This window comes from Scylla paramamosain, chromosome 21 (assembly GCF_035594125.1).
Source record: "Scylla paramamosain isolate STU-SP2022 chromosome 21, ASM3559412v1, whole genome shotgun sequence".
Taxonomy (NCBI): domain Eukaryota; kingdom Metazoa; phylum Arthropoda; class Malacostraca; order Decapoda; family Portunidae; genus Scylla; species Scylla paramamosain.
The window spans coordinates 19,005,610-19,028,152 of NC_087171.1; the positions used below are offsets into that span (position 1 = coordinate 19,005,610).

Here is a 22,543-nt window from a genome sequence, read left to right on the forward strand (position 1 = left end):
CCTCGTAAAATTAAATACGGAATCAAATAAGGTCAAAATTTTATTAAAGGAGACAAAGAAGAGATGTACTTATAATGTTTAGAATCAATATAGAGCTGGAAAAAGTAGACAAGGATGCCGGAAGGATAAGAAAACATGATCATGGATACGAAGAAAAGAGAAAAAAGTAACTAGACGTCGTAATATTGCTATAAAATGTAGCTACCAAAATAAAACTATCGATAGAACTAGTTTGAAATGGAGACGGCGCGAGCGAGAAACATCCATGCTTTCAAAAGTTGAGTTGAGTCAGAGACGGAGAGAGACAGGACAAGACAAGCTTAGCCCAAATCCTGAATAGTAAGAGATCCATTCGCGTTAGCTCACCTCGGTGAAGTAAAGCTGATATAATGTCCCTGAAAAAGCCAAGAAGTTGAAAGAGGCTGGAGAACACCTTAGTCTGTATAGGAAGAGGCGTCTGCTGCTGAACAATATGGACGATGGAGGATTGGAGAGGGTTGAGTGAAGGATGAATGCTGAAGAAAGACTTGTGAATAGATGGACTGACTATCAGATTACTAAACGCTGCTTAAAATATAAAAATTCTTATTAGGACATTATAGAATATTGAGAAACGTACGTAAAACACATTGAAATATAGATAATCAAGCATTACAATCAGGTATTTTTAAGAGGCCAGCTACTTCCACATATGAAAGAGAAGCTTCCCAAACCACCGCCACACGCATCCTTCCCTATCACTGAGGAGAGGAAGCAAAGTCCGTCCTCCCTCCCCGATGCTCCCGAAGATATCGCTGGCGGAGCTCAATAAAGGTGGGTCATTGAACCACCAAGTGAGGAAATCATGGGGATAAGAAAGTCACCACAATAGGGATGAGGACGCCCCCCCCTCCCATCCCCTAAAATATCCGTGTGTCATCTTACGGGGGGTGAATTTACTAGCGGCGTCCCTTACCAGCGAGTCAGTCCACTGTTGTTCAATACCTCGACTCCTTGCTGAACGTTGCGTAACTCGTTCGGACCGACAGCATTCCACCGCTCTTGCCAACACCGGCGAACCCACTTTTAAGCTGGCGGCCGAGTGTCTTGTGCGACGCTGAGAACTGGATCAAAACAGGCCTCCTGGAGACATTTGGCCATGACATATGCTCTCCATTGCAAAGGGCGTGGGCGTGGAACCCAGGGAAAGCTGACAATCAGGCCTCGTTGCATACTGAAGAAGACCCATTTGTGGATCGCCTTAACTAATCTGTAGAGGAGAATTCAAGATCACTGCAGGGATCGCTAGAAACAGCGAAAGAGGACTCCAGGACAATATAGATAACGTTCAGAGCACACTAAAACAGCTAAGATTTTGGGCGTAAAGAATAACAGAAGTATGCTTGAAGGGCTGCACTTTGGATAAAATAAGGAAATATGACCTTATATTCTCGTCGAATCTAGAGTTACCAGTAAAAACCAGACACTCAGGGAGGTTAGATGTTGTAGGTCGCTACGGTTGTTGCGTTACCATTTGTCTGCTAAATAAAAACCGCAAGGAAATCATCGAATCAAGATGGATTTATTTGTCCGTATTTTTGAAGAGTCAGCCCTTCTTTTAAGTGTTGAGGGAAATACAAACTGAAAAATGCTATAGAAATACTACTGAAATGTGGAATAATTTTGAGTGAAGTGAAAACGCCTTCGTGTATCTGCTTCCCTGGTAACGTGATGGGCCTCCTCGTTATGGTGATGGGAGAGTCTTTACAGAGCACCACTTGAACTACTCATCTTCATGCTGAAAGAGCGACAACACTGCATCACCATCACCATCACCATCACCAACATGCAACAGTAATACCCACGCTTCAGATCTTAACAGGAAGACAGATACATGAAAACCCTCGCTAATTATTTTCCCAGTGAAGCGGCTTAGTACACACAACACTCATCCTCGCACATAGCAGGGTCACTCAAGGCCGTGGTGACTGCTTAGCGATCCAAGTCCTTAATCCACCACGCCCCTGCAGTTCACATGTTGACTGTTGGTGTGTGCATAACTCACATGACCATCACGCGGTGGTTTATTATTTATACACCACACCCTCACACTCAGAGCCATCATCACCCGTCGCCTACACACACACACACACACACACACACACACACACACACACAGTTAGATAGATACATGGATAGATAGGCAGATAATTTATTGATCTCAAAGTCACACACTCACAAAGACAATCTCTCTCTCTCTCTCTCTCTCTCTCTCTCTCTCTCTCTCTCTCTCTCTCTCTCTCTCTCTCTCTCTCTCTCTCTCTCTCTCATACGTAGTTTCTTTAGATTTTGGTAAAGGAAAATGAGGGCATGGCAGATTACGGGGTTACTTACGTATATCCACAAACACGCTCATCGCTCATGGCAGAAGTGAAAATAACAGCCATTTAATTTTCCTGAATGGTCTGGTGAGAGAAAATGTACGCTAGGAGGAGAATGAAGGGTGACTTGCCTATATTTACACGTATCGAAGGAGCGGACAGTATGTAGACGTAATATATGACGTAGTAAATTCACCTCCTATAAGGGTGACAAATCCTCTCTACTAGTGCACTGGGAGTCTGACTTGATGAGATTCCAGTAGTCTTACCCACATATTCCTTACCTATTCATTAGTAACCTCTTCTCCTTGTTATACCATCCTTTTAAGTGTTCTTGATTATTTCTTCAGCTTATTTTGCTCTTTCTGTGATTTTTTTTTTCTTTTTACGTGTTTGCCAATATGTCTGAGCTGTTCATCCATGGTCTGTCACGTTTTCTCTTCTATTACGTATATGAAATAGTATCTTTTCATTGCGTGTGTTATTATTATTATTATTATTTTTATTTTTTGGTGCTGTAATCTGCATTCGTCTGTACTTATCAGTCCGTTTGTCACACACACACACACACACACACACACACACACACACACACACACACAGAGAGAGAGAGAGAGAGAGAGAGAGAGAGAGAGAGAGAGAGAGAGAAGCGGTATGCTACTGTATGAACCTTATAAATTTTTAATGGCCAACACACACTCGCGAAGACATTCTCTCTCTCTCTCTCTCTCTCTCTCTCTCTCTCTCTCTCTCTCTCTCTCTCGAATTCAGCAGTGCCTCTCAGAACCACCGCAGTAGACACCAGTGGGTCGTGTATTCTGCTATCTGATCCAGGAGCACATTGATACACTCCCTGATCAGTAACCACCACTTAACGCCCTCACCACACCATCGCAGGAGTTTGAAGATTTCGCATTTATTTAAGCAACAGCGTAAGTGGGAGTCTTGTATTGTTATTATTTTCTAGTATAAGGTTTTGTGGTTATTATTATATTATACTCGTACAATGCCAGCAGTGTACTAGACCGAAAAGGCTATGCTTCATATGAATGAATGATTACTTCTGATATAAAGTTCGTAGTTTATGAAGCCTCTCGATCTTAGGGCACATTAGTGTGATATAGTCAGCTCGTAAAAAAAAAAAAAAATGGAGGGAGGGATGGAAAGGAGGGATGTTTCAGACATTTTCTCTGTGTACTTGACACTCGTCACACTCCTTGCTCAGTGTGCAGCACTGCCAGCGTTTTCTTGTGATTACTAGTAATTCTGAAGATGGATTGATCAACACAGACTCAAGCAGATTAGTAGGTAGATAGACAGATAGAATCTTGAATAGATGGACTAGTAGTATATATATATATATATATATATATATATATATATATATATATATATATATATATATGAGAGAGAGATGAGGGATAAATATGTAGCTTTTAACCATGAATTTTTTTTTTTTTTATAAGTCTTAAGCAGTAATTCACCCGTAATTTGAAAGCACGACTAAAATCTGATGTTGAATTTCAACATTTTTGTTTTGCATTTGTATACATATAATTATTTATATGTACATTTTGTCTTTATATATATATATATATATATATATATATATATATATATATATATATATATATATATATATATATATATATATATACGCACACACATACACGCAAACATGAAAGCAAGGTAACATGTACTGTGGAGAAATCTCAGTGGTGCGTTGTTGTGTGCGTGGTGACGGCGGCACCTGAGCAACCCCACGCTCGCCGCCGAGCCTTGCCCTAACAGAATTTTCCGAATCTTTACGCAGTTTCTTTTTGTTTCGCACAATTGAAAGTAATTCTTCATGTAAGTTTCTACACGTGTTCTGTGTAGTAGGCTTGAAGCCTACACATAGTGAAGCATGTCAGAGACCACCCAGAGTGGCTTCTGAGGCTAAATTGTTGAAAATGTTATCATAAATAAGAGCCGGCGAGGACATGCGCGTACCAGCTCATCTCTGCTCCTCCTCCGTATGATGGTATAGTGTCACGAGACGACACTCATGTCCACCCTATCCCGAAGGTATTTGATTGCAAATAGAACACCCATTCTCCCTCGTCATTGGATTAACGTAATAGTAAGCAATCAATAGGAAGACTGCAAAGAAGCTTGTCCCTTTCGAGCAAGCGCACGTCGGTCTTCGTCAAGCTGATCAAGGAATGGCGGACGGCTCACTGCGCATGCCTGTCGCGCCTATAACGAAATGGAGCGCTGTGTAACATTCGCTAGTGATCGCTCTACCGACCAATCAGCATTAAGCTTTCAAGTTGGATTCGCGCACGGGGGCCCGCAAACAACAACGGCCGAGAGAAGAGCCAGTCACCGTTCGCCTGCCTGCCTCGCTAGTGAAGCTGTGTTAAGGTTATTAGGACATCTAATTTTCATTCGTGCCTGATCGCTGCCTGCTTCTAAGGTTTACGGGTGCTTATCGATCGTCCTTCACCGTGCTTCGACCAGCATCTCCCTCCGCCTGTTCTTTTCCGAGCAATTAATTCACGTTCCAGCATGTCAGGGAGAAGATCAAATGTTGTCGAAAAGGTCAAGGCCACGGAAGCTGTTGACATGAGTGAAGAAATAGAAATAGAAAATGAATGTGAGATGCTTGATGGACAGGAAACTATTGAACCCGTGGAACACATGATTACCGAGACAGAAAATGAAAGTGTTGAAATATCTGAAAATGGACAGGTTGTGGAAGAAAAAAAAGTAGTTTCGGTTAGCGGCAGTGGCAGGCGCAGACGTAGGAAACAGGCTGTCAAGAGTGGCAACACTGAGCCTGTGATGAATGAAAACATCCTTGAAAATGAAAAGCCTGGTGAAGATGACCAAGAGGCTTGCTTTAAGATTGATAAAGTATACAGTGTTGCAGGTGAATCTGACGACCTGGAAAGTTATGACAAAGTGCAGGTGGACGAGAAGAGCGTCACCATTGACACCGTGCAGGATGAGGACATTACGATACAGACGGTGGAGGAAGTCATCCCCAACGACCACGAGGAAGAGGCCATTGTGAAGGTAACCACCAAGAAGCCTGAAGTCAAGGAAGAAAGTAAAGAAGCAACGGATGAAAGTAAAACAAAGGAAGAAAAGCAAATACAACCCCGGACCCTGCGAGCAACTCTGGCCAAGGTACCCCCCACACTGGCTGCGGGCGGCGGTGTGGGGAGCGTCCGCATGCTAGGGGGAGGGGTGCGCGGTACAAACATGCCTCTTATCGTCAGTATGGGCGCTGGCAATCCTGCCATACCTCTCCTACCAGCGGGCCTTCCTCCTGGTCGCTATGTCATCCTCCCAGGAAGCTCTACTACAACCACGAAAACATCTACCGTCACCACTATGTCTAGCAGCATGACTCCTCGCCTGGCCACGAGCGTCGCCACCAGCGGCACACAAGGTCTTGTTGCCGCGCAGAAGACCCTTGCTGCTACCCCACTGGCCCCTCCCACCACCCCCCCGGCGACGGTAGGGGAAAAAATTTACACACGTGAGCGTGGCCGCCGTAAGTCTTATACAGCGGGAGAAAAATTAGCCATGATCAGAGCGGTTGAAGGAGGGCAGCGGAAGAGTGCAGTGGCAGATCGTTTTGGTGTGGCGCCGTCCACTCTCGCTAGTATACTGGCACAGAAACACAAGATAAGATCTGAACAGGTAAATTATCTTAGCAACAACAGTAGGTAGCATTTTTTTTTTTTTTTTTTTTGTTATTATATACTCGTGTCATAAAAGTATAGCTCACATTCCAGATGAACCAGTTTAAAGTTCTTATCAAACTTAATTAAGTAATACATTTATTGCCTATAAGAACAACCGTACGCTTAAGTCCAACTATCGATTAATACATTATTTCTCATTTTCAGGACAACTTGACTCGTCGTCGCGTCCGTAGGTATCAGCTGAAGGATGATGCAGCTTCTCGCGCGAGAGTGGCAGGGGTCCATTCTAGCACCTCCAGCATGCGGCTCAGCCCCTCCACTGACCACCCGTTTACCCACTTCCTGGCCCCCCTCTCCGCGCCCACTCCCGCGGTCTTAGACACCCAGCCCGAGGACATCGTTGCCGGTAAGCCTAAGATATGTTATTTCCCTGCCACAGCAGCATCACGTCAGAGGTGATAATTGTAGGTGTGAGAAGATGAAAGCTTATTGGTGTTAAATATTGGCAGAGAATGTGATGATACTATGAGTAACTGGGTGAGTTACATTCATAAGTATATTGTATAATATTTTATGCCTTATTACCAGAGTGTGCTTGTGCGTATCTTGTTTAGTTATGCGATTAAAAAAACTTGTTGCATCGGTTCTCATCATCTCATCTTTTGCATTGGACCTAACATCATGACTATAGACATCAGGGGAAAGCTGCCAGGGCGAGGCGAGCACCATACTATTGTGGGCATGGCAGCACGTCATGACGCTCGTCGCTGTGCGATAGAGGTGTGTGGTACATGTGGCCAGAACGCCGCTGCAAAGTTACCAGCTGTCACCATAACACCTGGGGATGAACGCTAAATAAATGTACGAGTTTCTCATCCATTGTTCTGTTTTGATAAGCTTAGTTTTCCTTGGCGGTGCGATAAGGCGAAGTGACAAGCGATGGTCTCCCTCAAGTTCTGAAATCAGCGGATGTATCAATATCGTCATGAGCAACATTGTAGCCTTGGTCTTATTATCAAAATTAAACAGCACGATGCCGCTGCCGATTAAGTGTGATGCGTCGATATGACATACAAATTATATCATTGGACAGGTGAAGCTTCATACGTATGAAATACATCAGAATAAGGATTACATATATATATCTCAAAAGAGGCTGTATCACGTGGGTGCCTCCCCCTTACACTCGCCTCTTTTGCCCTACTACCGGTGCAGGGAGAGCAATTCAAGGCCTTCCCTCCCTCCAGTGGTTCCCTCTCAGGCGTCGCTCAGGCCAGCGCGGCAGAGTTTCTTACGCCGCGGCTTGGATCAATACCAGGACCTCATATTATTCATTATCACATATTACGTCTTCATTTGTAATGATTATGCATCTGCATTCAAAGCAAGCCGAGAAACTGGGCGTCTGAAGTTCATGTAACTGTTTGTGTTCTCGCCCTTGGCTTCAGTGTTGCTTAGTAAGTTATGGGTTAGACTAAAACGAATCATTTTGACAGATGGCTCAAGTTGATCTTACGTCTCAGCGAATTGGTGTTAACCTTTGTAGACGAATTTCGTGATTGCTGGAATGTTTCATGATACACCATGAATGCTTGCATCTCCAGGTTGAATAGTCGGTTGTGTATGTCGCTTCCCTGTGCAGCTTGCAATCTGCGTGGATTTTTATGTTATTTATTGAGCCAGTAGTGTGTTGTTCATCGGTGTTAAAATAAGCGAATTATTTTGACACAAGACTCAAGTCGCACATCGCGGTTGCCGGCAGTGGGTTAACTTATGGTGTTAATATAGAGACTTAGAGGGATGAGGCTAACACTTGACAAGCAAATAAGGATTCGAGGGGATGCAAGTGCGTGAAAGCATTTCCCACGGGAACTTCTTGAAGTATTAATGTGGTAAAAATAATCCAGATAAGCTGGCTTGGCACACGTCTTCTCAGCGTGTCTTGATCCAAGTCTGAATGGGGTGACTCCAACCTCCCGTCCCACTCGCTGCCTCTGCGCCCACTCGGAGGCGATACAACTTGCTAACCCTGCTGCTCGTGATGTAATTTCACGAAATGCGGGTGTTTATTTATCCGGAGTTCCATACACACGTAACCTTTTAAGTTGCTGCAGAAATAGTAACTACGGCCCCTGAAATGCTTCCGGTGCTCCAAGGTTAAGCCAATGGAAGTGGCACTTGGTGTCGCCAATAAGATGATACCGTGCATCATTAATGGCTTGGTTTCGTCACCGAGGTCGTGAGTGCCGGGTAAACGGAGTGACGTCATTATGGACTGACAGGTGTGCCCGACTGCAGTATTGTGCACAGTGAAACTCCAAGTGTTGTTTGTAACTGAAACCGCGGTTAACCGACCAGTTGGTGTCACAAAGTTGCAGTGCCTTTGATCCAAAGTTACTCAACTGGATGATAAATCCCTTGAACTTAGAAGCCTTCTGCTCGCGTGGATCAGGGGAAGCCCTCAGTAGTGTTTTTTTTTTTTTTTTTGTGAAATGTTTGTCATTATCTGCGTTGGCCATAATTCGAGGCTCTGATATTTTTTGTTACAAAAAAAGTAATATCCTTATTGAAGAAGTCCCACGTGGATTACGAAGGAATCACATCAAGCGATAAGAAAAATCTACTTCCTCAGTACACCGACTATGTCTGGTGGAGAGGAAGAACTCTCGGCCAAAACCTCGGCTGATGCCTCAGAAGGAACATCTGCACCACCGGCGGAAGGGGGGTGGCGTCACCGCCTGCCTCCCTCCCAGGAGGAAGTGGTTCACGCTCCTGTTCAGCGCCCTCAGAGGTTCCGTAAACCAAATTACACCGAGGCAGAGAAGCGCTTAATATATTCTTTGCTTCTTCCGCGATTACGAGTGGTGGAGAATAAATCCCTTGATCGCCGTGTGTTGAGAGAGAAGCACCTGGTGTGGAAGGAAGTGACCGCCCACTACAATGCTGCCATCCTTGCCTCCGGGAACAGCCTGGTTGTGCGCGACGTGGATGAGTTACGCACTTTCTGGAAGAATGCTCGTCGCAAGGCACAGTGGAGGGAACAGATACAGACAGGTGAGTTGTTGTCATCAGTTGCTGAGGATGTGGTGAACAGATGCGACCGGCTACGTGAAGCAATGTGTTTTCAATCAATACTTGTCTATATTCAACTTGGGAAGGATGTCGAACATCTGTGGCGGTGTTATTCACAGGAGGCTCTTATGAATAAGCGACTGTTGGTGTAGCGTTCGTGGAGGAATGCGTAGTCTATCCTTTCGTCTTACGCCTTGACATTACAGTGGTACGCGGACACGGTGAAGGCCTATTGAGGCACTCCGCTCGGGGGTTTGGGTCTGGTGGGGGGAGGGAAGAAGTCGTTTTGCTTACTAGCACCGCCTGGTGCTTGGAGGTGCACAGGGATTGAGACGTGAGTCCACGTCCATTCCACCTCGTGGTCCCACCGACGGACAAACCTACCTAAGAGTAAATACAAAAATTAGAAAATTTTGTCAATCTGCGTCTCAAATGATCGTGTCATTGCATTTTAACGTCAATGTCACTATACTCTATGAAAGCAGCTTTTATATGCAGAAAGAAATTGAATAAATGGTTTGTCATATTTTGTTGAACGGAATCGTACACGAGTTAGACCTATGCTTAATAGGGCAAAGATCATGGCTTATATTTACTGTTATAAATTAATACTACCCTTGGAATGAAGCACAACACAGCAGATGCGTATGCCTGTAACCACGCACACACGAGAGAGAGAGAGAGAGAGAGAGAGAGAGAGAGAGAGAGAGAGAGAGAGAGAGAGAGAGATGTTTAAGAGGGCGTCCGAACATATACTCGTAAAAGTGTCTTTAACTAAGCCAGGGTGATAAACATCTCTAATTCTGCCTTTCTGTTGCAACGGGCGACCAAAAATACGTTGATCTAATTACAAAATTTATTAAGATTTCTTATTAATTCACGTTGAAGTTTGTTCTAAACCTCAAAGACGTCAGTAGCAATAAAAGTAAGTAAATGAATAATAAAAAGAAGCAAATAAAAGATAGGTATTGACGTGCATGCCTGGTGTCTCACGCGTCACAGCATCGCAGGAGAAAATGAAAGTAATTTGGATGCCTTTACGTCAGTGAATTTACGTGGAATTTTTAAAACATTCAATTAGCTTGTTCTGCTGTCTTTTTTCCCTTTTTAATTATTATTATTATTATTATTATTATTATTATTATTATTATTATTATTGATGTAGGAGAACAAGTCTAGCTCATGTATATAAGATGAGAGAGAGAGAGAGAGAGAGAGAGAGAGAGAGAGAGAGAGAGAGAGAGAGAGAGAGAGAGAGAGAGAGAGAGAGAGGGGGGGAGGGGGAAGGGGTAAACAAAGTACGAAAACATCAAAAAAATAAAATTACCTAATGAAAAGTGTTTGTCACATTGCCCTGTATGAAAAATTATACAAACAAGATCAGTTAGACATCATTTTGTATGTGTGTGTGTGTGTGTGTGTGAACATGGCTGGATCCCAAATAATTGTATTTTATCAATTTTATGTATAAGTTGTTGTGGTTAATAGAATATGTAACCTAATGTGTAAGTGTGTGTGTGTGTGTGTTTAGTAAAAGTATGTGTGAGAACATGGCTGGACCCCAAATCACTGTATTTTATCAATTTTATGTATAAGTTGTGGTTAATCAAATATGTAACCTAATCTGTGTGTGTGTGTGTGTGTATGTGTGTGTAAATTTTTCAACGCACTGGAGACCAACAATGACCGTTCACCTCGTTCTCTTTCTCCAGTTCCTGACCTGATGGAGCGGCTGGCCAGCGGGGGCAGCGGGTCTGACGCTTGCAAGCAGGAAAGTGCGACCGACGCGGAGGAAGACTCTCGAGAGGAGGAGACAAGCTTTCTGGAGCCTGAGTCCGTGCTGGAGTCTACCTTATTGCAAGAACAGCCAGCGTCTAAAGGCAAAGGGTTCCAGCAGGCTGCTAATACCTCGCAGCCTGGTAAGTTGTTGTTGTTGTTGTTGTTGTCCTCCTCCTTATTCTTGTTCTTGTTCTTCATCTTTTTCTTCATGTTCTTGATCCTCTTGTTCTTCGATTACTACTACTACTACTACCACTACTACTACTATCATTTGCTCCTGTATTACGTATTTCATTCATACTCGAGAATTGCGGGCCTCAATTCCTGGGCTGGTCGGAGGCAAGGTTAGGTTAGGTTAGGCCTTCCTTCACGCTGTTCCCCCTGTTCAGGCAAGGAACGCAAGTCGAGTTGTCTTCTTTCTTCTCGGCATGACTGTAAGGCTGGTTGTCATTTCCCCCTCTGTGTGTGTGTGTGTGTGTGTGTGTGTGTGTGTGTGTGACAAGACAAGAGATATGGTCTACGTATGAAAATATTAGTTATTGTGCAGCTTGCTTAAGAGGTCACAAGTATCTCAAAATACTGTTACTTTTAGTGCTGCTGCTGCTGCTGCTGCTGCTTCTACTATAGCTATTGCTACTACTTATACTACTACCACCATTACTACTACTACTACTACTACTACTACTACCACTACTACTACTACTACTGCTGCTGCTGCTGCTGCTGCTGCTGCTGCTACTATTACTACTACTACTACTACTACTACTACTACTACTACTACTACTACTACCTCCAACATTATTACTACTACTACTACTACTACTACTACTACTACTATGTAGCTTGGAATAAGCTGGCTTAAAGACAATCCCTTATGTGCTACAAGTCTGCCCTTGCGTCTGCACAATTATGGAACGAGTTTTCGGCATGTGGAGCTCAATTTCGGGTGGTATGAAAATCAGAAGTGTGTGTGTGTGTGTGTGTGTGTGTGGAGTGCACGTGTGCGCGCGCGCGCGCCTGTGTGTGCGCGGGCGCACGCGTGTATATATATATATGTATGTTTATGTGCGCGTGCGCAGTAAGCACACACACACACACACACACACACACACACACACACACACACACACACACACACACACATATATATATATATATATATATATATATATATATATATATATATATATATATATATATATATATATATATATGACGTGTGTGTGTGTGTGTGTGTGTGTGTGTGTGTGTGTGTGTGTGTGTGTGTGTGTGTGTGTGTGTGTGTGTGTGTGTGTGCGTGCGCGCGCGCATATAATTTGATCATTAGACCCAGACCTAAAAGATATGCATCCAGTAATGGAACAATTCAATCGTGGAAGGTGTCGAGCAGCAAGGCAGCGGCCAGACCCGCAGGGTGCGTGGTGCGTCAGGATGGCGCAGTGACGGCGAGTATTGATTCCTGCGCGGCCCGCAGCACGCGCTTGGCCCCTTGCGGTGCGTTTATTCTCCGAGCTTGTTATTTATATTGTTAGTCTGGTTGTCTTTGAGTCATAGCACATCTCGGAGCTTCTGTCAAGTCACAGGAATGAAAATTTTCAATGGATGCGTATCACCAGATTCGCCTATTATTAGTTTGTATTTTAATCGGCTAAATGTGGTGATGTAAGCCTGCCAGGGCGCGGGCCAGTGCTCGGGTGGGGCTGGGTGGCGCTGCGCTCTCCTTGTGGGCGCAGTGTTGGCGTGTCTCCCGCGCTGCTAGCATCCTACCTTTCTTTTCTATCTCTCTCGCCAAGCTGCATTTGGATACTATTGTGAATAACGCCAATGATAATAAGCGGCATTTGCTAAGAACGTGTAGGGGTAACTGATTACATTGCCCCCGCCTACCTCTTCACGCCTTGCCGTCACCCACGTAGTCCAGTTATTGACTAGTGAAAAAGCATCGTATTGACAAGACGACTCACAAGGCTGTTTCAGTGTAGCAACCAAGTTTAAGATTCCTTGGAAGCCGGTTCGATCAATTATTGCTCTTCACAAGGACGTGTCCTTCCTGCAGTGCATTACCAAGTTGACTACTACCAAATCATATTATTCCAGGACCTGTACTATCCATCCCTTACAATGGAACACATTTTCGTCTTTCATACTAACATCGCCTGAAAGTGTGTCAGACGAACGTCTGAAACTTAAAACTAAGGGTTATTTATCCAACTGTTGAACGATCTATGCTGGAATCCTGTGCTCTTGGGAGTGGTGTGCTTTTCGACGGTTAATCAGCGAGTTATCTTTGCGATATTTCACGTTCGTATTTGTTCACTCTTATTTTGAGTTTTGTGAAGTAATGTGAGCTCGAAGACTGCGCGAAGAACGGAGCTTGTTTGATATTGCGTCACGCAGTAATTTTAACTTTGCCTATCGAACATAAATTTGACGACGCACATACGTGCGCCACACACCTCTCAAACTGCGGAAAGTAAGCATGTTAGGAAAAATGAAAACCATGAGGGCGCGTTCGCCCTCCCACGCGGCGAAGAACAAGACCCCGGCTGATCGGGTTAGTGAGTTCGGGAGAGTGCTTGGCGTGCGCAACAACCGCCTTCTCTGTCGACCCTGCAACCTGGCGCTCGACCACACCAGACGCTCCACCATAGTCGAGCATCTCAGGTGAAACACGCGGTGTGATGCATGTCAACCAAATATCATTATATCTAGAATGTTTTTTTTAATTAAGCTGCTAATTAGTCTCAAATTTAAAGATTTTGATTGCATCAGATCGATGTGTCGTTGATTACCTAGTGATGAAGAACGTGTTTATTAAAATATCCATCTCATTAGCATAACACGACTAATACATGAGCTAACGACTCCCAAAGTTTGTTCTGTGCGTTTATATATTTGTAACGTAACATTTGTTGTACTTGTGAGGTTCAGTTGTTTGGGTAACGTCCAGTGGCATGCGTTTCGGTGTCCGGGTGATGGCAGAGTAGTGAGAAGGCATTGTTTTGAGTCTTCAGGAGCAGGAAGCACCGACGATTCTTGTACGAGGTGGGGCTGCCGGACGCTCCCGCCTCCCCTCCTCCCACCTCGGAGCCTGCCCCCTCCCCCTCCCAGGCACCCACCTCCACTCACACCGTTCTGTCCACAGCCGTCACGCCTGCTGTGGTGTTCGTTGGTTGGTATCACTTTGTTGTGGACATTTATTCAGTAACTTATCTTTGCATTTATTATTTTTTTCTTATTTTTACACACGCTCTCTCTCTCTCTCTCTCTCTCTCTCTCTCTCTCTCTCTCTCTCTCTCTCTCTCTCTCTCTCTCTCTCTCTCTCTCTCTCTAATGAAAGACCTCATTTGACTGTATTTTGATATTGTTAACGAAAATATTCGGAATCGATGAATATGACTGAGTCTAAGACTAAACTGAATTTTAAAAAAATGCATCAGGATAAGATAGGAAGCACAGGCGTATCTTGAAAGGCTTCCATCTGACGTGCATGAACCATCGGTAACCTGTGCGGTACCTGCAGCCTTCATGTAATGACTTGAGATGGAGAAAGGAAAAAAATTAAAAGAAATCGATGGTGCACATAGACATAATAAACACAGTTGGGAAAAGGCCAATGTGGTTTATGAGAGCAAGGAGAAGCGAAAGGAATCGTATTACATATAGATAAACAGACACGTGGATGGTCAGGACGTGTAGCTAGCAGGCCATTAATGGTCGGAGCATAGGGGTTTGTCAAGAGTACTCTAGACCCAAGATAGCAAGGTAGGAGGAGTGTAGAAGACGCGATACAGGGTTGGGGAGGTGGGATAGACAAGTTCGCTGGAATAACTTAGAGATGATTCTTGGGTGATGGTAGTAAAAACCTGATTTGCCTAGTGAAGAACTCTTACCACTCTGTCGGGAAAATAGCGTAACGCAAGATCCGAGGGGGGAAATATCCAGTTCGCTGCTGCGTGGCGTGATGTGCAGCGTGTCTGGTTGGCCACGTGTTCAGCAACGTATTACAACTTGTTGACTGGCGATTCATGCATCATTTTACGCTGCTATATTTTTTTTTCTTTTTTCTTAATCAACGAAAATATGTGGGAGACAAATCTTGGAAAAAAATATATATATAATTTTCCAGATTCTATAGTAACTCATTTTCGTTCTTGTTGGTGGTTAAGACTGCCGTCCATTGTGCGTGCATCACATGATGACTGTATGAGAGTTCCACACACACACACACACACACACACACACACACACACACACACACACACACAGACTCAGTGCGATTCCCACCATGGTGCGAGCCATCAATCATTAGTATTTCCCTCCTAGATTAGTCTTACCGTTAGGATTAATGTTAAGTTTTTCCCCATCCCCTATGTACATTTTCAGTTTGTCAACTGCCTAAATAATAAACCGTTTATTATTATTATTATTATTATTATTACACACACACACACATGCATTGCTGAGTGTTTCCGACAGGTAGTGTTTGCCCGCGCATTTACTGTACAATCTGTTTCAAATCTTTATTGATGTGATAAGCATTCAAACTATTCATGAATTTGTAAGTCTAATGGCCATAGAAATGCTGAGGGATGGTTTTAAATCCCCAACGGAAGTTTATAATGTCATATCTATTATATTATTTACTCCCCACAGACGCTGATGAGCCGCTGTCCCAAGATGGCCAGCAGAGGACGTCGCCCACTGCTGGTACTTCAGGTAACTATGAAGACATTATCCATTATTAAATTATTTGAGCAGTAAAACAAAATGTGAATGGATTTGACCTGAATTTATTAAAAATTTTGCTTTGAAAAAATGACATGTCATTTACTAAATTGGATGTTATATAAACTGCACAGCGTTTCATTATTTAGCAAATCAGTTTGTTTAACTTAACAATAAATGATTGAGTGTTGATGTATTCTCATACTGGAAATACTTTTCATGCAGATGTGTAATGCAAACCAGCGATATTTGAGTTATTAACAATGCAGTGAGAAGTGCCATGTATAGAATATATGTGCAGTACACATTATAAAAATACTAAAATAAATAGTTAAAAGTTCAGGAAAAGAAGTTAATAAAAAAAAATATATATATATATATATATATATATATATTACTTTTGGGAATAGATTCCTAGATGCACCGTACTGGATCCAACACTGGGAACAGTCATTATCAGGAGAAATGTTGCTGCACATCATTCTTAGTGAGACTATAACAAGAATACGAAGCAGCATGGAATTTTTATATTTTGAACCACTCCAGGTTTAGTTGGTCCGTATCTCTTGAAGAAGGAGGCTCACTGCTCTACGGTGCTTGATCAGCTAATGAGAGATGAGACTTTCACTGATGTAACACTCACGGCAGAGGGGCAGAGTCTCAGAGCACACAGAGTAAGTTGATTCGTTAACTGAACTGTTGTAACTTTAAGCCACCCACCTTCATGTCATATTTCATACAGCTCTGATATTTTGGGTTATAGCAGATTAGTTTTCATTATGACAAAAATTAATAATATTTTGCACTTTCCTTGTGATCAACCATGATTATTACTCTAATGTAAACATTATGGAAATCAGCTTCATAGATGTGTATGATGTAATGCACAACCCTTTTATATTATTTGATTTAATTTTATTTTATTTTCATTATTATTTATTATTATTTTTTTTTATTCATTTTCTTTCTTTCTTTCTTTAGTTATTTTTTATTTATTTATTTATTTATTTATTTATTTATTTATTTATTTATTTTTTTTTTTTTTGCAGTCTACGTACAGATCTGGTCATAAGTAGTGGACCACATTCTCTATGGTGTGACACTTGATGAGACATATCTTTATCCTCTCTTTGATACATTATGTCTTCCCTTAAATGCAGTTTGTGCCAGGTTCATCAAGGTGTTGCAGATATGAAAGTCTAGATTCTCCCAAATGTCCCAGATGCAGCATTTGAGCTTGGAATGCTAAAGTTCCCATACCATCTTGTGTTTGATGATTGCTTACAAGGTTTTAGTTGCATTGAAATATGTCCACTTATGTGATCAGTCATCAAAGTAGTAGTAGCCTGCAAACCACTTTTTCATTTGTTTGACAGTGTGGTAGGATGTATTATCCCACATTAAGAAATGTAACCTGATCTCAGAGCAGTGCCTTATCATAACCATTTTCCAACAGATTGTATTGTGTTTGGCCAGCCCTTACTTCCGGCAAGTCTTGAGTCGAGAGTTAACTGTCCAAAGTGTTGTGGTTCTTCGTGATATTAAGTTTTCTGAACTGCGCAATATTATTCACTTTATATACACGTAAGTATTTTTCATAGCTTACATACTTAGTGAGTATATGTATTGTTCAAACTGTAGTCAGAGTTGTGTCTGGTAGATAAATTTTTTTTTTTTTTTTAATTACTTGATAATTCACATTTCATTGCATTTTATCTTCTTGTCCTTTAAATTTTAGGGTCCATGAACCAGCAGTACTTATTTTCAGTATATTTTCCTATAATGTATTAGGGTTTTATTAGAGAAGATATAAATAAGCTTGTTTGTACAATGTTCATCTTGATGTGAGATGTTTGGCTTTCAGCACACATTGAAATACTTTTTTGAATTTCAGAGGTGAGGCTACAGTGGATGCCTCTGAACTTGAATCATTCATGAGGACAGCAGAAATGTTGGAGATTGCTTCATTGTGTGAGGGACAGAAGAGCACCTCAAGCCGTGGACCTTTGTCACAGAATTCCTACAGTTCAGGTTTCACTATTGGGGACTTTGAGCGACTTGTTGGAACAAAAAGGACAAAGAAAGAAGCATCACCTACTCCAAGCAAAGTCCGAAGACTTTCAGGTAACTTTTTATTTTTATTGATTTTGATGGGTTATGGTGCCAGCAATTTTCTTTTTTTTCATAAGGACAGTGTTATGTTAAAGATCTTCCCTCATATATGTTATTATTCCCTTCCGGTTGGTGGTTATAGTCAATAGATATGATAATGCATCTTCTGGGGAATCATTGTAACCATTAACACAGTTATCTTACTCAAATTTTCTGCCTTCATTTTTGTTTCTTCATCATTGGCAGTCATAACATCATCTATTTTTCTTATGACATGAATATTTTAGGCTCGACCACAATAAAAATTGCTCTGATTATGGATATGTTAGAGTACTGCCCTTTATAAAACAGCTCTAGAAGCAGGCAGATAAATGTACCATGTTATTACTAATATTGTTCTACAACTGTTCTTTTAGTTTACACATAACACATTATTTCTTCAGGTGAGGGCCATTCATCAAGGTCATCTTCAACTGAACCAACAGCCACAATCAACCCCCTGTCTCTAATAAAAGAAGAGCCTGATTGTGATAACTTATTTAATGATAAATCTGCCAAAGGAATCAATGAAAACACAGACGCCTTAATTGAAGAGACTCAAGAAAGTGAAAGAACAAGGCGAGATTCAGGTGAAAGTGTTGGTGGATTTGCTGCCATTGCTGGTGTTCAGAAAAGCTCCAGCACAGATGAGAGGACAGAAGACTTTTCCTCAATTGCTGATTCATCACCAGTTCCTCCAGTAGATGATTCGGCAGGACAGAACATTGCACAAAGTCTTCCAGATACGACTGCTGTTCCTGGAAGGTAAGGGTATCATTCATTGATGATAAAAAGAGCTGTTTGATGTGTTATTGTCAGATTTATCAGTAATATAATGCAGAATGATTAGAGTTCTATCTATGTAGATCACATTTCGTAAATAAATTACATTTATTTATTCGGTGCAATGAAACTGGTCCAATATATTTTCATTAACTATATTCTGTTTCTATTATTGGTATTTTTTACATCAACTGATGTGACACATGATTTATGTATGTTCATCTCAGTCCTGTCCCCATCTGTCCTTTTTATCTTAAAATTCAATGTTTTTTTTTTTTTTTTTTCCCTCCCCTGAAAGCATTTTCATGTTTTTGTTTGGTATTCAGATATTTCATAACAGGATTATTATGAATCCCATTTAATGTGTTAGCTGAAGCTTTCATCATATTTTTCATAATCTGCAGGTGTCCATACTGTCCACATCTAGTCCAGAAGTTTGAGGGTGTAGCCATGATGCGACATCTCTTGGTGTCACACCCCTGCAAGCCAGCCTTTCCCTGTGATACCTGCTGGAGAGTGTTTGTCAAAAGAGCATACTTTAAGAGTCACCAGCAGAAGTGTCAACAATCTCTTTGTTAGGTTATAGTACAAAAAATTACAAGTATGGATAAAGTAGTGCTTTACTTGTTCATACTAATGTACTTGTAAGCTCTTGTGTGTGTGTGTGTGTGTGTGTGTGTGTGTGTGTGTGTGTGTGTGTGTGTGTGTGTGTGTGTGTGTGTGTGTGTGTGTGTGCACGTCTGTGTGCATGTGTGCGCTTGCACTCACACATTCATTGTGCATATATGTAAACTTGGAAGAAATACCAATGTGAGGCCTGAGCTTTGTAGTATAGAATACATCATACTCATGATCACCATGCCAATTTCATACATGCTACAATTCATAAATGGGAAACTTACAAACCTAAGTATGTTTAAACATCAGGATTGAAGGTTACATACTAACCCATTAATTAATTTCTTTATGTTCTTTAAGGGCAAAATTCTACCATGAGATTACACTTATCATGATCACTTTGCACTATTAGATGAGTACTGAGACTGAAAAACCACAGTGAGGTATGGTGTCGCAGTCTTGTGCTCATATGAACACTTCACTTACTGAGAAATCATTGTTCTTGTATCTCACTCACAGTGTGCCCCTTGTGATGTCATACTCCTTAACTTATTGATTAATATGTACTGTTTATTTTGTATTTTCATGTTCATAATATAATTTTGTTACGTATATAAGAATAGGGAGTAATGTAAGTCAAGGAATGCTTTTTGTAGTATTTTTGTAGATCTGTAGTGATTTAGTTTTGTACAAGTGACTGCAGCTTTAATTGTCTTTTTGTACATTTGGTCCACCTGTATCAACTAAGAATGCCTTGTCAAGTGAAGATGTTTTATATGATATTATTATACAATACACAAATGCCTAATTCTTTTCTTGGCAAGGCAGCAATTTGTGTACAGTAGTTGAACATTTCCTTTACTTCTCACCATTCTCCAATGCATACAGATAATTCTTTCTTCAATTTTTGTTTTATTTGGACCAGTACTTATCTCAGGTATTTACATGTGTCTATTTATGTGTAGTGCATCCATATATACTACATATATATGCATATTATCACACATAATAGCTTCATGTTTGATAACAATTGCTAATAACTTTTCATTGGGTTATACATTATTTAAACTTTCTTGTAAGTCCACTAGTATATATATTTTCCTCTTTTGTATGTTTTGTGCACAAATCTATCAACCTCAATGCCAATACAAGTGCTGTGTTCAACTAGTCTATTGCTGTCTAATATTCTCTTTGGTTAAGTTATTGTCTTAGTTTAATAAGTTTACAGCAGTAATTGTGTATCTACCATTCTCTCTCTCTCTCTCTCTCTCTCTCTCTCTCTCTCTCTCTCTCTCTCTCTCTCTCTCTCTCTCTCTCTCTCTCTCTCTCTCTCTCTCTCTCTCTCTCTCTCTCTCTCTCTCTCTCTCTCTCTCTCTCTCTCTCTCTCTCTCTCTCTCTCTCTCTCTCTCTCTCTCTCTCTCTCTCTCTCTCTCTCTCTCTCTCTCTCTCTGTAATGTACTGGTGCTGTAAGATATGGGCTGCACTCTTAACAGTAAGTACTTATTGCACATCATTATTTCATCACATCACTCCTGCCATGTCATCATATATTATTAACATCCTTCTCGGTTCATCTAAATATTTATCCTACTTTTTACAATTACAAACTTCCTAATTAAGGACATCGTCTATCATCTCGTTATTTAGATGCTTCTTCATGTCTGCCTAGTGGCTTAAAATTTTCCACACAACTGTAGTCTTCATATGTTATTAATATAGTCATTGCTACCTTTTCTCTTTGCATTCTTTCATTCAAACAACATGAACAATGGGTTAAACTTTGGTGCATCCTCCTTGCTGGCTCTCCAAAGCAAGTAATCACACTCATTGATCATCAAACTAGGTATGTGACAGCAGACAGACCTGTATAGTCAACAACACATCTATTTTAAGAAGGTTCAAGGTGAGGGAGCTCATTATGAATCAGTTACTGTTAGAACAAGAAGAAAACGTTATCCTTTTGATGACTGAAAGAAATATACATAGTTGCTTAGTGCCTGAGTGACAGCTTTGGTGAAGGGCACTGGGTCTGCTAAGGGCCAGGTATGCCATACACAAAGGAGAAGGTTATTTAGGTATCACCTCCATAGAACTTATGACACCAGCCCATGCCTTGCATAAGCTAACTTTATGTCATTTGTATGTAATAAATAGCTATTTTACAACATAAGCAAACTTTTGACATATGTTAACAAGATGATGTCAAGTGAATGGACTTAGCTAAGGGATGTAGTGCTTCTGTAAAGTAGCTTTAGCATTTATCATGTCATAGGCAAAGTCATTGCACTAGTTTTGATAACTGGAATACTTGATAGAAGGAAGAAAGCTCTAATGAAACAGTTTATGTATTTTCTATTCTTATAAAATTAAGCTTTGTCTCCTCTTGGAGAGTTTTCATATGTGTTGTCTAAAACGTATGTTTTTATTATTATTATTTTTTTGGTTAAGTGTTCTGCATTCTCATGAAGTGCTAAAATTATTGTGTTCATAATTCATGATTCAGTATATTTTTTTTATCTACTGGTTTAGTAAATTTTATGCATTTAGGAATGGATCTAATTAGGTACATAACAGAGTTATTAGATATTTAAAAGTTGTATGACTACTTAAATAACAGTAGTCACTTCAAAGGAATGTTTCATAGTCTTAGATGCAGCTATAACAACATAACAGCTTCTACTTCATTTTGATTTTGATTTTTTTTTTTTTTTTCTCAGTAACATATAGATGCATTAAGACTAAGGAACTAATTGAGGAGTGGAGGAAATATGGAGAAATTAAAATAGAATTTGTGTATCTTAAAAAATCTGAAAATCACATCTGTTTTTCATTTCTATACATTTGAAAATTTTTTTTTTTTTTTTTTTCCATTCCAGATTCAGTCGATTCATGTGTTTATTGATGCATGAACACGAGCCAAAGTAGAATCTGTAGAAGAACTGGATTTTATGGAAGACTAAAATGGGGCATCAGTCAGGAATACTATTGCATTTTTCTTGGGTGTGGCATCAGATACGTCTTTCAACAGCCAGTCTCTCTCTCTCTCTCTCTCTCTCTCTCTCTCTCTCTCTCTCTCTCTCTCTCTCTCTCTCTCTCTCATATTTTTTTTTTTTTAGCCAGGGACTGTACTTGACGATGGGAAGGATGCTGCAAACTTATTACTGACTTCCTTTAATCTATTTGTGCTGCATACACGTCAAACCATCTCAACCTATAAGAGATAAGTTGACATGTATAATATTACTATCTACTACAGCTACTGTATTTCTCTGACCGAGGGATTCACTTAGCCAGGTAATCTTAATAAATTCATCATTTTTTATTTATTTATTTACGCGTGAAGCAGGCCGGCCA

General features: G+C 41.0%; 1 protein-coding gene across 1 annotated transcript; it reads left to right on the forward strand.

Moving 5' to 3' along the window:
• Window positions 1-4,173: 4,173 nt before the first annotated feature.
• Window positions 4,174-22,006, forward strand: LOC135111176 (uncharacterized). Its single transcript, XM_064024246.1, has 9 exons — window positions 4,174-6,053; window positions 6,263-6,464; window positions 10,843-11,049; window positions 15,566-15,628; window positions 16,184-16,311; window positions 17,094-17,221; window positions 17,532-17,761; window positions 18,193-18,553; window positions 18,976-22,006. Exons 1-9 carry the CDS (start codon window positions 4,911-4,913, stop codon window positions 19,148-19,150), a joined length of 2,637 nt encoding a protein of 878 aa, XP_063880316.1. The 5' UTR covers window positions 4,174-4,910; the 3' UTR covers window positions 19,151-22,006.
• Window positions 22,007-22,543: the final 537 nt, after the last annotated feature.

Excerpts from the sequence above, each read along its gene's own strand:
- LOC135111176 (XM_064024246.1), top strand. The coding sequence starts at position 4,911 with ATGTCAGGGAGAAGATCAAATGTTGTCGAAAAGGTCAAGGCCACGGAA. Across the intron at positions 6,465-10,842 it reads GCCCGAGGACATCGTTGCCG|TTCCTGACCTGATGGAGCGG; the intron begins GTAAGCCTAAGA and ends CTCTTTCTCCAG. Across the intron at positions 11,050-15,565 it reads TGCTAATACCTCGCAGCCTG|ACGCTGATGAGCCGCTGTCC; the intron begins GTAAGTTGTTGT and ends TACTCCCCACAG.